This window comes from Camelus dromedarius, chromosome 2 (assembly GCF_036321535.1).
Source record: "Camelus dromedarius isolate mCamDro1 chromosome 2, mCamDro1.pat, whole genome shotgun sequence".
NCBI classification, from domain to species: domain Eukaryota; kingdom Metazoa; phylum Chordata; class Mammalia; order Artiodactyla; family Camelidae; genus Camelus; species Camelus dromedarius.
The window spans coordinates 65535090-65550259 of NC_087437.1; the positions used below are offsets into that span (position 1 = coordinate 65535090).

Here is a 15170-nt window from a genome sequence, read left to right on the forward strand (position 1 = left end):
GATTAAGAGATACAAACTATTATGTATAAAATAAATAAGCAATAAGGAATATTGTACAGCACAGAGAAATATACATATTATTTTATAACTTTAAATGGACTATAATCTATAAAAATATTGCATCACTATGTTGTACACCTGAAACTAATACAAATAGTATTAGTATATCAACTATACTTCAATTTAAATAAATAAATAAAACATCTCTAACTCTCTAAAAGTAAAATAATCTCTAAGTAAAATATTAGGTTAAATGTTGCAATAATTTAACCATTTGCAGATGGAACATGCAACTGTGCCACAAAAAATGGCAGACCAACCCAAGATGGAATAATTCCATCTTTTGACTTATGGGTCATCCATTATTAAAACATAACATTATTTTCTCAATGTGAAACTATAACAAATTCCCAGAAATTATGAAATAGAATGTATTTGATTAACCTCTACATTTTGACCTCTCTATTCTTACAAACAACCAATGATATGAGATAAACACAGAAGTCACATCATCACCATATCATGGAAAATAATATGGTCTCTGAATAAAAGATATTCATACATTTGAAATTTTATTCTACCCAGTTAGGAAGACAGATGAAACATAAATCTTAAATACCTCCTTTCAATGAGGAAGATAATAAGATAAATACAACCTATGATAAAAACCACAGTAGTCATGGAATCAAGTGGCAGAAACAGAAATAAATGGGAGAATTTAGAAAATAACAGACTCTAAAGAAGTATAGAAATCAGGTGTAAGAGTCAGATCTATATAGTACCGTTCTCTAACTAGCATCTTACCCTTTAAAATTGGTCAAATATTCTATATTATCTCCTCTGCTTCAAAAACATCAACCATCCCATTATTCAGTTTTTGGCTGGGAGAGTCTCTACATAGGTATCACTTAACAATGTAGGAAAATCGACAGACAGGAAGAAGGGAACTATAGAAACTTTGGATCTTAATGTGGGGATCTGAAGGAGGTATAAAGAGGTATTCAGAATCAGAAGCTATGCCCTGTTATCTCTTTCTCATGATAATGATACCAACTTTCTAATAAAGGCACTGCACCTCTAGAATTCATTTCTTTTGAAAGCATACATCTTACCATGTGGAATTGTAGTCTGGAAAGGACGACTTGGGCTTTTCAGGTTCCATAAAGTCAAGCTACCATCTGAATGGCTGCACATGAACTGTTTGCCCTCGTGATGCCAATCAATTGAATGAATAGCCTAATGAAATAACAATTAAAAACAAGTAGAGGAGAAAAAAGTTGATATGTTATATCATTCTACATTCCAAAGAAAAGTAAATTAACACAATTATTATAGCAATAACACTTAAAAAACATATGTAATTTTTCAGACCCAGATCATACTACCTTTGGCTTCAATCCTCTATATGCTTATAAAAGGCTACAAAAATTAATCTCCTGAGATAAAGGAAAGTTAAGTAAATTTCAAAATTTAGTTAGATCCCAGACCTTTTTGTTGTAACTACTATGTCCTTCCTGTATCCTTTAATGTTTTTGAAAATTATTACATAGAAGTAAAAGCAAGGTTATCAGAAGATAATCTATGGTAAGATAGAGACCTAGTTCCACTTAAAGTCGCCAATTTAAAAAGTAATTTACCTAAAGTTACAATTTAAGGGCCTACCATGTTTCAGCCCTTGGTAAACAGTTTATGTATACATTATCTCATTTAATCCTACAAAACAGGTATTATTTTTTCCGAATTACACATGGTGAAATAGGCCTAGAGAGATTGAGATACTTGCTCAGGTTACACCATTCAGAGCCAACATGTATCTAACTACAAAATCCATATTCTGAATCACTCAGCTATAGTAACTCTAATATATACCATTTAAATTGATTTAAAGCAAGAAGGGTTCAAAATGTTTATATTTACAGGCTTACTCTGTAGATGTGAATTATATAAAATTAAAAAATAATCATTCCACTTTCCTAAATTATTTTATTTCTAGTGGTTGCACAATGTCTTATATAACGTACTCAAAATATTAATGAATAAGTAATTAATTTTATCACATATTTCTAAACTCTTGGTATTCCTTCAAAATTAGTAAAGTATACATGGAACTTGGGTAATGTGCACAATGAAAGAAACTCTAGTAGACATAAAAGCTGAACAGATGTATACAGCATGATCCTTTCCTTAAAGGAACTTAAACAACTGCAAGATAGGAATACATATATTAATATTAACAATGCTTATTGTTTGGAATTTTTAATATTTAGTTTTTTAATCTATATTTATAAAACCATTATATATATATATTTATACTAAACATATATATACACAAAGATATATTTCTAAACAGTAAGTAGTATTAGAGTTACAGATAATTGATGACTAGAGTAATCATTAGACATATCATAAAAAAAAAAGAGTATAAAAGCTATACCTTAAGATAAGTAAGATTTTATTAATTAGAAAAGATACCAAGACACACTGGACTTATGTTTTCTCTCATCCTGGTCTTTATTACTGGGCAGAAAAGACTTCCTTATTGCCAGGGTTCAGTAGAGGCAGTGAGAGGAAAAAACACTTTTTGTCTTCTCCTCTATTCACTTCTTCCCATTTTTGTAGGTGACTCAAGGGAAATGTCACTTCTTGCCTCCTCTACATGTTAAGTTGAATGAACCTCAGTCAATTTAAAGTTCTCTCAGACTATTTTGCTACAAATGGTGGGGGCAGAGAAAGTACCCCAAGCCCTAATCCTTCTTTCCATCCCACTGAATTTCTGTGTACTGGAGAAGATAGAAGTAAAAATAATAGCTACAAGACAAAACCAAAATAAGTACTATAAAAGAAGTACACTTGTTGTACAGAAGAGTAGGCATGTACAACCAACTTGTTATTAAAAAAGAGAATGTCAAATAGTCCACTACTGAGGAGACTGAAGAACTAGCATTTGAACTTACTTAATGGATAAATATTCAATTTCCATTTATTTGATTATACTCCACCCTTGTCTTTAAAAAGGACTGTAAGGGTTTACTGAAAAACTAAATATAATATAAGTAATTAAAGAAGAATATTTTAAATGGCAAACAATGTAGAAAATAAAACACTAGTCAGTTTGGTCAACTCAGTGGTTGTGATTGAATTTCTTGTAAACAAAAAAGACAAAGGAAACCCAAAAAGCTGGATAACAATCTGAAAAAAGGAAAAACAGCAGTTACTCAAGGAATTAAAAGATTATCCTCATGTTGAGCGCTGAGAAATTTCTCTGTGAGAGATTATTTAAGAAATATTGATGCAATAAAATAAAAATTTCACAGCTAATGTGGAAGTAAAATTTGTATAGTTTTTTTTGAAAATAATCTTGGGTTTACAAAACAAAACTGAAATCATCAATGGTTATTCATCAAGGTGCTAGTTAGACAGTTCAAATAGCTTAACAGTGGCTAAAGAACTAATAGAATTTTGATATAAGTAAGAAGAAAGAAGAGAGTTCATGGTAAGGAATTAGTAGGAGTAAAGGCATGGAGGTAGGAAATAAATGTTTAGGAGATAGTGAGTAATATGTCTGAAGTGTGAAGACTGTGTAGAAAGATGTAGTAAATTAAACACAAGGGAAAAGATAGCACCAAGGCCTTAAATCTCCTGTCAAGGAATAAGACTTTGTATTGTTGACAACTGGGAGCCATTCAAAGTTTCTAAGGTAGAGAATTACATGATCTGACTATGTCTTACAATGATAACCTTGTTAGTGAAAGATATACTGAAAAGGTAAGATATCAGAAGAAATGTGCTTAGTTAAAAGGCTATCATAGACTTCTAGGCAAAAGATAACAATCTAAACTAAGACACTGAATGTGAGAATGAAAAGAGAGGAAATAAATGAGAGGCAATATAAAAATATAATCAAGAAGACTACAAAAATGATTGTATGTAATATATGAAGAAGAAGAAAGGATCAATATGACTCTGAGGGTTCTAAGTTGAAATAATTAACCAAAACTTAGAAACTGGAAAAAAAGAAAAACCACCACAGAAGGAGATTCAAGCCTTTAAATATAAGTTTGGTGCCAATGGGATATTCATCTGGACTTTTATATTGTTAAATATTTGGATCTAGATCTCATGAAAAAGGTAAGAGTTAAAGATATATGGATTTTAACCTTGTTAGCATAATACAGGTAACATTTTAAATGATGGAAGGGAATATGAATATAAATGTAAATTGAAAGAGAAGTGAAAAGAGGGTGAAGAAATAGAATCCTGAAGAATATCTATAAAGAAAGCTGAGGAAAGAACCAGTGATGGAGAAAGGAGGGGTGAAAAATGAAGTGAAACAACACAAACAAGGGAAGAAACCATTTCAAGAAGGAAAGGCTAATGTAAAGTTATAGTGAGGAACTCAAAAGACTAAGGAGTCACTGACCATTGGTGACTTATGAGAAACCATTTCAGTTAAGTATTATAGAAGATTTCAAAAATATGAGCAGTAAAGTACTGAGGAAAGCTTGAAAAGTTTGGTAGTAACATGAAGCATATAACCATCTTTATTAAAATAATAGGACACATAATTATACATTAAAGTTAAATGGATTATATATTTATATATACATATATATGTCCATATAATTCTAGGTATAAAGTAGGTGTAGTGTAGCATTCTATTGACTTAAACATTGTTAATCCTTATTTAAACATTTTATTGAAAAACTACTTTTACTTACTTTAAGGTGAGAAACAGTCTTTCCACATTTTAAAAAATATCATTTTAGCTTCTTATGAAACAACCAAGTTAAAACAATTTTCATTATCCCTATCAAACTCCTGACCATAGTTCATTCCCATTCATTTATAGTATCCAAATAATGATCTAAGCACAGTTCAGATGGAAATAATCTACTTAAATTCTCCCACACTTTTTAAAGCCACAGGAAAACTAGCTGATTCAGCATTTTCCTCTGGATATCCTTTTTAGCTGCTCTACTCTAGTTACAACTGGCTAAATACGCAGATAGTATTTGGACTCTTATCTAGCTACCAGCCTTGAGAAAGGAAGCAATCTCCCTCCTCATCTTTATATTGTATGTATTTAACAAAAGGCAAGCCCTAGTTTAGCTCCCTAGGACCTTCTTTTCTTATGATTTAAGCCCTGAGAGTTGATCATAAACAGCATAATTGTATATCACTTGCCAGAGTATTTTTCACCAATCATGACCAAATTACTCAGTTGCTATATCATTTACTTCTGAATTCTTTGTCACTATGACAATAATCTTGTATATCATGAAATTCTAGTTTGCCAGAACCACTAAGAAATGAATGGGGAGACGGGTTATGGGATAGCCAAAGGCTTATATCTTTAAGCACCGAAGCTTAAATTTTACTGTTATGAGGGGGTGGAAGGGAGCACACAAAGGAATTATTCTAAAGAAATGTGTTTTCCTTTTAAATTTCTTTTTCTATTAACCTCAGTGTTGTCCTAAATTCTTTGCCATTCTTCCCATTTAAGCCTGGGTAATGTTCAACAGTGATTTTTGACCTGTACTTTCCTCCTATCTCTCAGTACTCTCATTTTAAAAATTTAATTGAGAGCTGAAATGATCACCTTTATTTCGACAGCTTCAAGAGGTGATTCACCTTTGTCACCGTTTGCCCCTAGCTTTACTCTCTTCACATTAGCATCTTAAGGAGGAAATAATTAATGGCCTAGAATCAATCTTTGAACAACTGAAGTATCAATAAGAGATTGTTCTTTGATAAGAGTCCATTGCTTTCCTTAAATAAAAGCCCAAACTGTCAATTATGTACAAGAAAACTTACTTCAAGATCTGACTCTTAAGTATTACTTTTTTAAAAATCACCTTTATTGCAAGAAGGCAAGTAGTAGAAGATAAGGTCTTTCAAACTGACTACTTAAATGTTCTGCCACAGGAAAACAATTTTCTAAGCAAGATGTGAATAGTGTTTTTAGAGACCTTAAGGACACAGAGGTAAGACATAAACATGAAGCCCAAAGGAAAGAAAAAGATAGGTAATAAGCACCAATGTATGTAAGATGCCCAGAAAGATTTTAAAATAGTCAGTCAAGGCAGAATTTCCACTCAGGAAACCCAGAGTTAGAACTTGCACAAATACCAACAGGCAGTATGAGGCACTGGATCAGAACTAGGCAGTTTTTCAGTGATAAAAATAATGGTAACACACAAAGTTTAAAAGTAGAAACCAGGCAAAAAGTTACAATATTCTTTTCAAAAATTTCAGTAGAAATCACTTACCTCATCATAATAAACTCTCAATTCCGCTTTTTTTGATTTCAAGTCCCAGAATACTACAGTACCATTTTCATAACCTATTAGCAGCTGGAAAATATTAAAATAATCATTTTTATATTTCTAACATTAATTTTAGCTTGCTCCAAATAAAGATTAATGTTACTACAATAAAGTAAAATCATATTACATAATACAACTCTATTTAGAATACCAATTTTTCCAAACCTGAATACAGATTTTCTACTTTGAAAAAATTGGCAAATGAACATTACTGCAGTAAAAACATTTACCAATGAAATCTAGCTCATTCCAAAGAGAAATTGAGGAAACATGTAAGTATATATAATGCAACATAAAAATAAGGAAATTGGAACAAAAGAAAAACAGTATAGAAAATGAAGATAAAATAAAGGATGAAATGCAGTAAGTTTAAGAAAAATATATACGCCATTCAGTCCTACGTACTTAAAATATATGGCCACAATTTTGGCTTCAAATTTCTGTCAAATCCTATCTCTTTGACTTACGTCAGTATTTTAAATTAGTGATTTATGAGCTCTCAGAAGTTCACAAGGGTACTCTAGAGATTTGTATTATTAAAAATAGTTGATATTGATTTATAAATCAATAAACAATTAACAAAATATGTTCTTCATTTCAAAATAAAAGTATTTGAGAAGAAATAATTATTTGATGATCAAGACTCAGACATTCAGCTAAATACTGCTAGCTGTGCTAATGATTTTTACTATGATTCTGAGTTATTATTTATAGTTATATTTTGTTATATTTAACCTATTATTGGTTAAAAGAACAGAAAGATAAAAATAGGCCAATGTTCAAATAATGATAATATTTCCCATGAATTTGCCTGATATGCCAGAAAGATGATTTTCTTGAAATACAGTAGTAGTATTTTCTGATGAAAATTCTTATCCTGTTAGTAAAGATGTTTCAATAACTCCAAAAAAAGGTGGTTAAAAGTGGAAAATATAATAGTAGTTATAAGTTGCTCCTATATAGCATCCTGAGACCCACTCATTTGCCTAGAAATTTTATAACGGCACAAAAAAACAACAAAAGTAAACTGGGTAGTAGTTTTAACAGGAAATAAAATTTCAAATATCAGGTCATGAAAACAATGTACATTATTTTTGAAAGTACAGAATATATTTAAATGTTTTATTATTAAACCACAAATTTTAAAATTGATTTGACAAAAAAAATTGAGCTTTTTTTACATATTAAATTAAAATAAAGTAAATGGCATTATGGCTTCTAGAATTTAAAGTCAAAATTAATATAAATAAAGAATATTTCTTAAAATAAAATTTATATAAAGTTATATATACTGTACTTAGATGCATATTAACTTCAACTCTTTTTATATACGAGAAAATGATAAATAACAAAACTAAATCCTATGGGGTGTGTGAGAAAAAATTTCTGTAAGGGTACAGAAAGGAGATTTTTAAGTTTAAAATGTGTGAAAATATGACCTGTTCAAGAAAATGAATAATATAACCTTTCAGAATTTGAGCCTCAAGATGTAATGAAATAATATTCTAAAATGCTATATTTTTATAGTAAATATCTGAAAGATACAAGTTATTTTGTTTATAAAATATTACAAGCAATAGCCTCAGTGAATCACAAAATATAACGTAATGAACCTCAAAATAATAATAAATTAATGAGATAACTATATAAAATTATGATATGGGATATATCAAAATACATTAGAATCACTTAGAGAACTAAGAAAAACAGCCCCTGTTATCCAGGAGACACCACACAAAACCATCCTGTGACCATGATGAATCAAGACAAAAATATTACTCTGTAATCATGCCTGATCACATCAAAACATGAACATTACCCAAGTCACAAATACATATCATTCAGTTTTAAAAATAGTTTTAAAAATATATCTCTCCCAATGTTAAGAACATAAAGGCAAAGAAGTAGGTGATTTCCTCACTACATATCATCAGGACCTACGTATCAACAGTTTCTGAAAAAAGTAGGTACCTGAAAAAATATCTGTTAAATTAATTAGTAAATGCCAAATAATCAAAATCATAGATAATATATATTCCCTAATAAACATGAAATAAAATTAGAAGTCATTGACAAAAATATTTTGGAAACTAAAAAATATATTTTAAAGTAATTATGATCAAAGAAGAAATTATAATGAAAAGTATGACATAGAACAAAAGTGCCTCATATTGAACCTTGTAGGACACAGATAAGTCCTCATCAAGAGGGAAATTGATATTTTTATAAATACAGGCATACCTTGGAGATATTGTGGGTTTGGTTCCAGACCACCTCAATAAAGTGTAATATCACACTAAAGTAAGTCACACAAGTTTTACTGGTTTCCCAGTGCATATAGACTTTTACACTGTAATCTATTAAATATACAATAGCATTACTTCTGAAAAAAAAGTACATACCTTAATTTAAAAATATATTATAGCTAAAAAGTGCTATATCATCTGATCCTTCAGTTAGTCATAATATTTTTTGCAATAGTAACATCAAAGATCACTAGACAGAGGTGGGATTGAGATGGAAGAGTAGGAAGACCCTGAGCTCAGCTCCTCCCATTAATATACCAAAACTACAGCTATATACAGACAACACTCAGAACAACTCAAAGACTAGCAAAACAGCTTTCCTATAATTAAGGATATAAAGAAAAAAAACACACACACAGAGATGGGTACAAGGGTCAGGACCCACACCCAGGTAGGTGACCAAAAAGAGGAAGGGGATTTACAAACTCAGAGGTCCTCCCAAAGAACAAGGCATTAGAGCCCCACATTAGGCCCCCAGCCAGCACTGAGAAGATGATGCCCCTTAAATGGTTTTGAAAACCAGTGGGGCTTATGACTGGGAGAGCCAGAGGATTGTAGGAAACTGAGACTCCACACTTAAAGGCAAGCACGTAAACTCACTCACTTGAGTCTAGGTGCAGAGGCAGCAAACTAAAAATTGCTTGGTGCTCTAGCCAGCCAGCAAAGGCCACCGAGCACAACTCACAGCCTGCTCCCAGCTCTGGCTCTAACCCCACAGCTGAGTAATGGCACCCAGCACACCCAAGGAGAAGCCCTGGCTCACACCAGGCTCCATTACTAGCTCCTCCAGCTTCAAGCCACCCCTGCCAAGGTAACAGCCCTACACAACCTGGGAGAAGCTCAAAACAACACCAGACCCCACCTCTAGCCTTTCTAGCTACAGCCCTCTCTTCCAAAGGCAGTGTCCCTCAGGGCACTCTAGGAGAAGTCCAGCCCATGCCAGACTCTGACTCTAGCAACCTCAACCTGGCCAAGATGGTGGCTCCAGTATAATCCAGGAAAAGACCCCATCAATGCTCACTTCAGCTCCAGTCCTCCTCACCAAAGCCACCAGACATACATAGTCTGCAAAGGGATACTTCTATCCAATGACACACCTTCCAGACCAGGTGAGTTAAATGTTCTGCCTAATTCATAAAGGCAAACACAGAAAATCAAACAAAATAAGAAGACAGAGAGGAAGACAAAGGAATATGTTCCAAATGAAATAACAAGATGAATTCCCAGAAAATAACCCTAATGAAATGAAGGTAAGTACTTTACATAATAAGGAGTTCAAAGAAAGGTCATAAAAATGCTTATCAAACTCAAGAGAATAAAGAATCACAGTGAGAGCTTCAACAAAAAGTTTGAAAATATTAAAAAAAGACCCAATCAGAGATGAGGACAATAACTGAAATGAAAAATACATTAGAGAGAATAAACAGCAGATTAGGTGATACAGAAGAATTAATAAGTGACCTGGAGAGTAGAATTCTGGTATCACCTAATCAGGACAGCAAAAAGAGAACCAAAAATTTAATAGGATAGTTTAGGGGCATCTGAAACAACATCAAGCATGTAATATTCACATTATAGGATTCAGTCCCAGGAAGAGAAAAGGTAAAGTGGCAGAAAACATATTTGATGAAATAATGGTTGGCAAATTCCCTATGCTAGAAAGGAAACATATCCAGATCCAGGAATCATAGAGAGTCCTAAAAAGATGAACTCAAAGAGATCCATACATCACATAAGTAAAATGGCAAAAGTTAAAAATAAAGAAAGTATTTTTAGGAAAGAAAGAGAAAAACAGAGTCACATAAAAGGGAAAGGCTATCAGCTGATTTTTCAGCAGAAACTTTGTAGGCCAGAAGGGAGTGGCATGATATATTTAAAGCACTAAAAGGGAAAAGCCCAAACCAAGGACACTCTACTTAGCAAAGTTATCACTCAGAATTGAAGGAGAGTAAAAGGGTTCCCAAGAGTTCCCAAGCAAAAACTAACAGTTTGTCACCACTAAGCAGATCCCACAAGAAATGTTAAAGGGTCTTCTTTAAGCATAAAAAAATCATAACAAGAAATGAGAAAATATATGAAGAAACTAAATTTAATTGATATAGGGAAATAGTAAAGGCAGTGGATCAACCACTTAAAAAGCTAGTATAAAGGTTAGATGGCAAAAGTCATAAAATCAATTATAACTACAATGAGCAGTTCATACACAAAATGATGTAAAATATAATGTCAAAAACATGAAACATGGTGGGGGAGTAAAAAAAATGTAGAATTTTAAGAATATGTTTGAACTGAAATAACTATAAATTTAAAACAAATTATCTATCTGTCTTCCTCCCTCCCTCCCTCCCTCCCTCCCTATCTATCTCCTGGTAACCACAAACCAAAAGCCTACAACAGATACATAAATAACAGAGAAAGAGAGGAACATAAGCATAATGCTAAAGAAAATCATCAAACCACAAGGGAAGAGACAAAGAAGAAAAGAATAGAGAACTAAAAAAACAATCAGAAAACATGCAACAAAATGGCAATAACTACATGCTTATCATTAATCACTTCAAGTGTAAATGAACGAAATGCCCCAATCAAAAAGCAAAAGGTGGTTGAAGGGATAAAAAACAAGACCCATCTATATGCTGCCTACAAGAGACTCACTTTAGACCTAAAGACACACACAGATTGAAGGTAAAATGATGGAAAGATATTCTATGCAAAGAGAAACAAAAAGAAAGCTGGGGTAGCACAATTCATATCAAACAAAATAGACTTTAAAACAAAGATTGCAACAAAAGATAAAGAAGGGTATTATATAATGATAAGGTCAATACAAAAAGAGGCAATAACATTCATAAACATATATGCACCTAACATAGGAACAACGAAATATATGAATCAAATATTAACAGACATAAAAGGAGAAATTGACAGCAATAAAGTGTAAGTAGAGGATTTTAATACCCCATTTACAACAATGAAAAAATCATCCAGGCAGAAAATCAATAAGAAAACACTGGCCTTCAATGATACTTTAAGCAGTTGGACTTAATAGATATCTACAGAGCATTCCATCCCAAAACTATAGAATACACGTACTTTTCAAGTGTAACATTCTCCAGGATAGATCACATCCTAGGCCACAAAACAAATCCCAATAAATTTAAGAAGAGTAAAATCATATCAAGTATCTTTTGTGACCAAGTTGATATGAAACTAGGTATCAATTACAGGTTGAAAGGTGGAAAAGATACAAACAGATGAAGACTAATCAACATGCTGCTAAAAAAAAAAACCCAGTGAGTCAAAGAAGAAATCAAAGAGAAAATAAAAAATATCTTGAGATGAATGAAGGTTTCAGTAGAGAAGGTGGCTGGATGTGCAGCATGGCCCTCAACCTGTTTATGTCTGGGTTGAACTGCATCAATGATACGGGGTATGGGGGTATCATCTTTCTTCTTTCTTCTTCTTCTTCTTTCTTCTTCGTTCTTCTTTCTTCTTCTTTCTTCTCCTTCTTCTTCTTTTTTGTTTGTTTGTTTTGGGGGAGGTAATTAGGTTTATTTATTTATTCTTGGGAGGAGGTACTGGGGATTGAACATGTTAAGCATGCTCTACTGCTTGAGCTATAGCCTCCCCAACCCGAGCTGAATATAAACAGAAACACAACTTTTCAAAAGCTATGGTATGCAGCAAATGCACTTCTAAGACGGAAATTTATAGTAGCACAGGCTTACTTCAATAAACAAGAAAAATATCAAACAACCTAACTAGAAACCCAAAGTAATTACAAAAAGAAAACAAAGTCCAAAGTTAGTAGAAGTAAGGAAGTAATAAAGATCAGGGGGGAAATGAATAGAGACAAAAAATAGAAAAAAAGTCAATGAAACTAACAATTTGTTTTTTAAAAGATAAAGAAAATTGATAACCTTTAGCCAGACTCTTGAAGAAAAAAGAGGGACCAAATAAATACAATAAAAAATGAACAATAAGTTATAAAAGATATCACAGAAATATAATCATAAGAGAATACTACAAACATTTGTAATCAAACTGGACAACCTAGAAGAAATGGACAAACTCCTAGAAATGTACAACATCCCAACACTAAATCAGGAAAAAATAGAAAATATGAACAGACCAATTACTAGCAATGAAACTTAGTAACTAAAAAATTCCCAACAAACAAAAGTCCAGAATCAGATGGCTTCATAGGGGAACTCTACCCAACATTTAAAGAAGCATAATACCTATCCTTCTCAAAATCTTCCAAAAAACTGAAGAGAAGGGAACACTACCAAAATCATTCTTTGAGGCCAGCACTATAGTGAAAACAGAGCCAGACAAGGACATTATAAAAAAGGAAATTATAGGCCAATAAATCTGATAAATATAGATGCAAAAAACCTAAACAAAATATTAGCAAACAAGATTCAATAATATACAAAAAGGATCATATGCCATGACCAAATATGATTTATTCCAAGGATGTAAGTTTGGTACAGTATCTGCAAATCACTGTGATACACCACATACACAAAATGAAGGGTAAAAATCACAAGATCTGCACAATAGGTGCAGAAAAAGCATTTGAAAAATTCAATATACATGATGATAAAAACTCTCCTCAAAGTCAATATATAGGGAATATATCTCAACATAATAGAGGCATTTGTGACAAAACCACAGCTAATATCATACTCAATGGTGAAAAGCTGAAAGCTTTTCCTCTAAGATTAGGAACAAGACAAGAATGCCCACTCTTATTCAAAAGAGTATTGGAAGTCCTAGCCACAGCAATCATAGAAGAAAAAGAAATATCATCCAGGTTGGAAGGGAAGAAGTAAAACTGTCACTATTTGCAGATGACATGATACTTTCTATAAAAAATCCTAAAAACTCCACCCAAAACTATTGGAACTAATAAATGATTTAAACAAAATTAATATACATAAATCTGCATTTCTGTACATTAAAAGTGAACTATCAAAAAGAGAAAGCAAGAAAACAATCCCATTTAAAACTGCATCAAAAAGAATAAAACACTTAGGAACAAATTTAACGAAGGAGGCGAAAGGCCTATACTCTGAAAACTGTATGACATTGATTAAAAAACAAAACAAAACTGAAGATAACATAAAATCATAAAGATATTCCATGTTCATGGACTGGAAGAATTAATGAATTGTTAAAAAGTCTATACTACCCAAAGCAATCTACATAGTCAATGCAATCCTTATCAAAATATCCATGCAATATGCACAGAACTAAAAAAAAATCCTAAAATTTGAATGAAGCCACAAAAACATAGCCAGCTTGAGAAAGGAGAACAAAGCTGGATGTTTCACACTCTCTGACTTCAAACTATACTAGAAAGCTGAAGCAATCAAAACAGTATAACACTGCACAAAAACAGACACATAGATCTATGAAACAAAATAGAAAGCCCAGAAATAAATTCATGCATATATGGTCAATTAATCAAAGGCAAAGAAGGCAAGAATATACAATGGGGAAAAGACAGTTTCTTCATGTAAGTAGCTGTGGGAAAACTGGACAGCTACATGTAAATGAAACTAGACCATTTTCTCACAACATATACAAAAATAGACTTTAAATGAACAAAAGACTTAAATGTAAGACCTGAAACCACAAAACTCCTGAAAGAAAACACAGGTAGTATGCTCTTTGTAATCAGTCCTAGAAATTTTTTTTTTTGGATCTGCTTCCTCAGGCAAGAACAACAAAAGCAAAAATAAGCACATGAAACCACATCAAATTAAAAATGTTTGCACAGCAAAGGAAACCATCACCAAAATGAAAAGACAACTTATGGAATGGGAGAAAATATTTGCAAATGATGCAACTGACAAGGGGTTAATGCCCAAAATATGTAAAGAACTCACACTATTCAATGTCAAAATAGCAAACTATTCCATTAAAAATGGCATTTTTTCCGAAGAAGACATAGAGATTGTCAACAGGCACATGAAAAGATGCACAGCATCACTAACCATCAGGGAAATGTAAATCAAAACCACAATGAAATATAACCTCAAATTTGTCAAAATGGCTACCATCAAAAAGACAAATAACTAACAAGTGTTGGTGAGGATGTAAAGAAAAGGAAACTCTTGTGCACTTTTGGTGGGAATATACATTGGTACAGCCACTATGGAAAACAGTATAGAGGTTCCTGAAAAAATTAAAAATTGAACTACCATATGATCCAGCAATTCTATGTCTGGGTACTTATCTGAGAAAAATAAAAACACTAAATCACAAAGATATATGCACCCCAATGTTCATTGCAGTGTTATATACCATAGCCAAGATATGAAGCAACCTAGGTGTCCATCAACAGATAAATGGATAAAGAAAATGTGGTGTACACACACACACACACACACACACACACACACACACACACACACAGGAATATTTCTCAGCCCTAAAAAAGGAATGAAAGTTCTGGTCAAGATGGTGGAGTAGGAGGACCATGAGCTTATTTCTCCTCAAGACTACAACAAAACCACAAATGATTACT

At 32.3% G+C, this 15170-nt stretch overlaps 1 protein-coding gene across 6 annotated transcripts in view; it reads right to left on the reverse strand.

The window, feature by feature from the left end:
* STXBP5L (syntaxin binding protein 5L) overlaps window positions 1-15170 on the reverse strand; it is a 290279-nt gene that overhangs the window by 162030 nt on the left and 113079 nt on the right. For all 6 annotated transcript variants that reach the window (XM_064494778.1, XM_031455025.2, XM_031455017.2 and 3 more), the window contains 2 exons: window positions 6270-6353; window positions 1113-1236 (listed from right to left, as the gene is read on the reverse strand). In XM_064494778.1, coding sequence (XP_064350848.1) covers window positions 1113-1236; window positions 6270-6353 — 208 coding nt within the window. The remainder of the gene's footprint in view (window positions 1-1112; window positions 1237-6269; window positions 6354-15170) is intronic.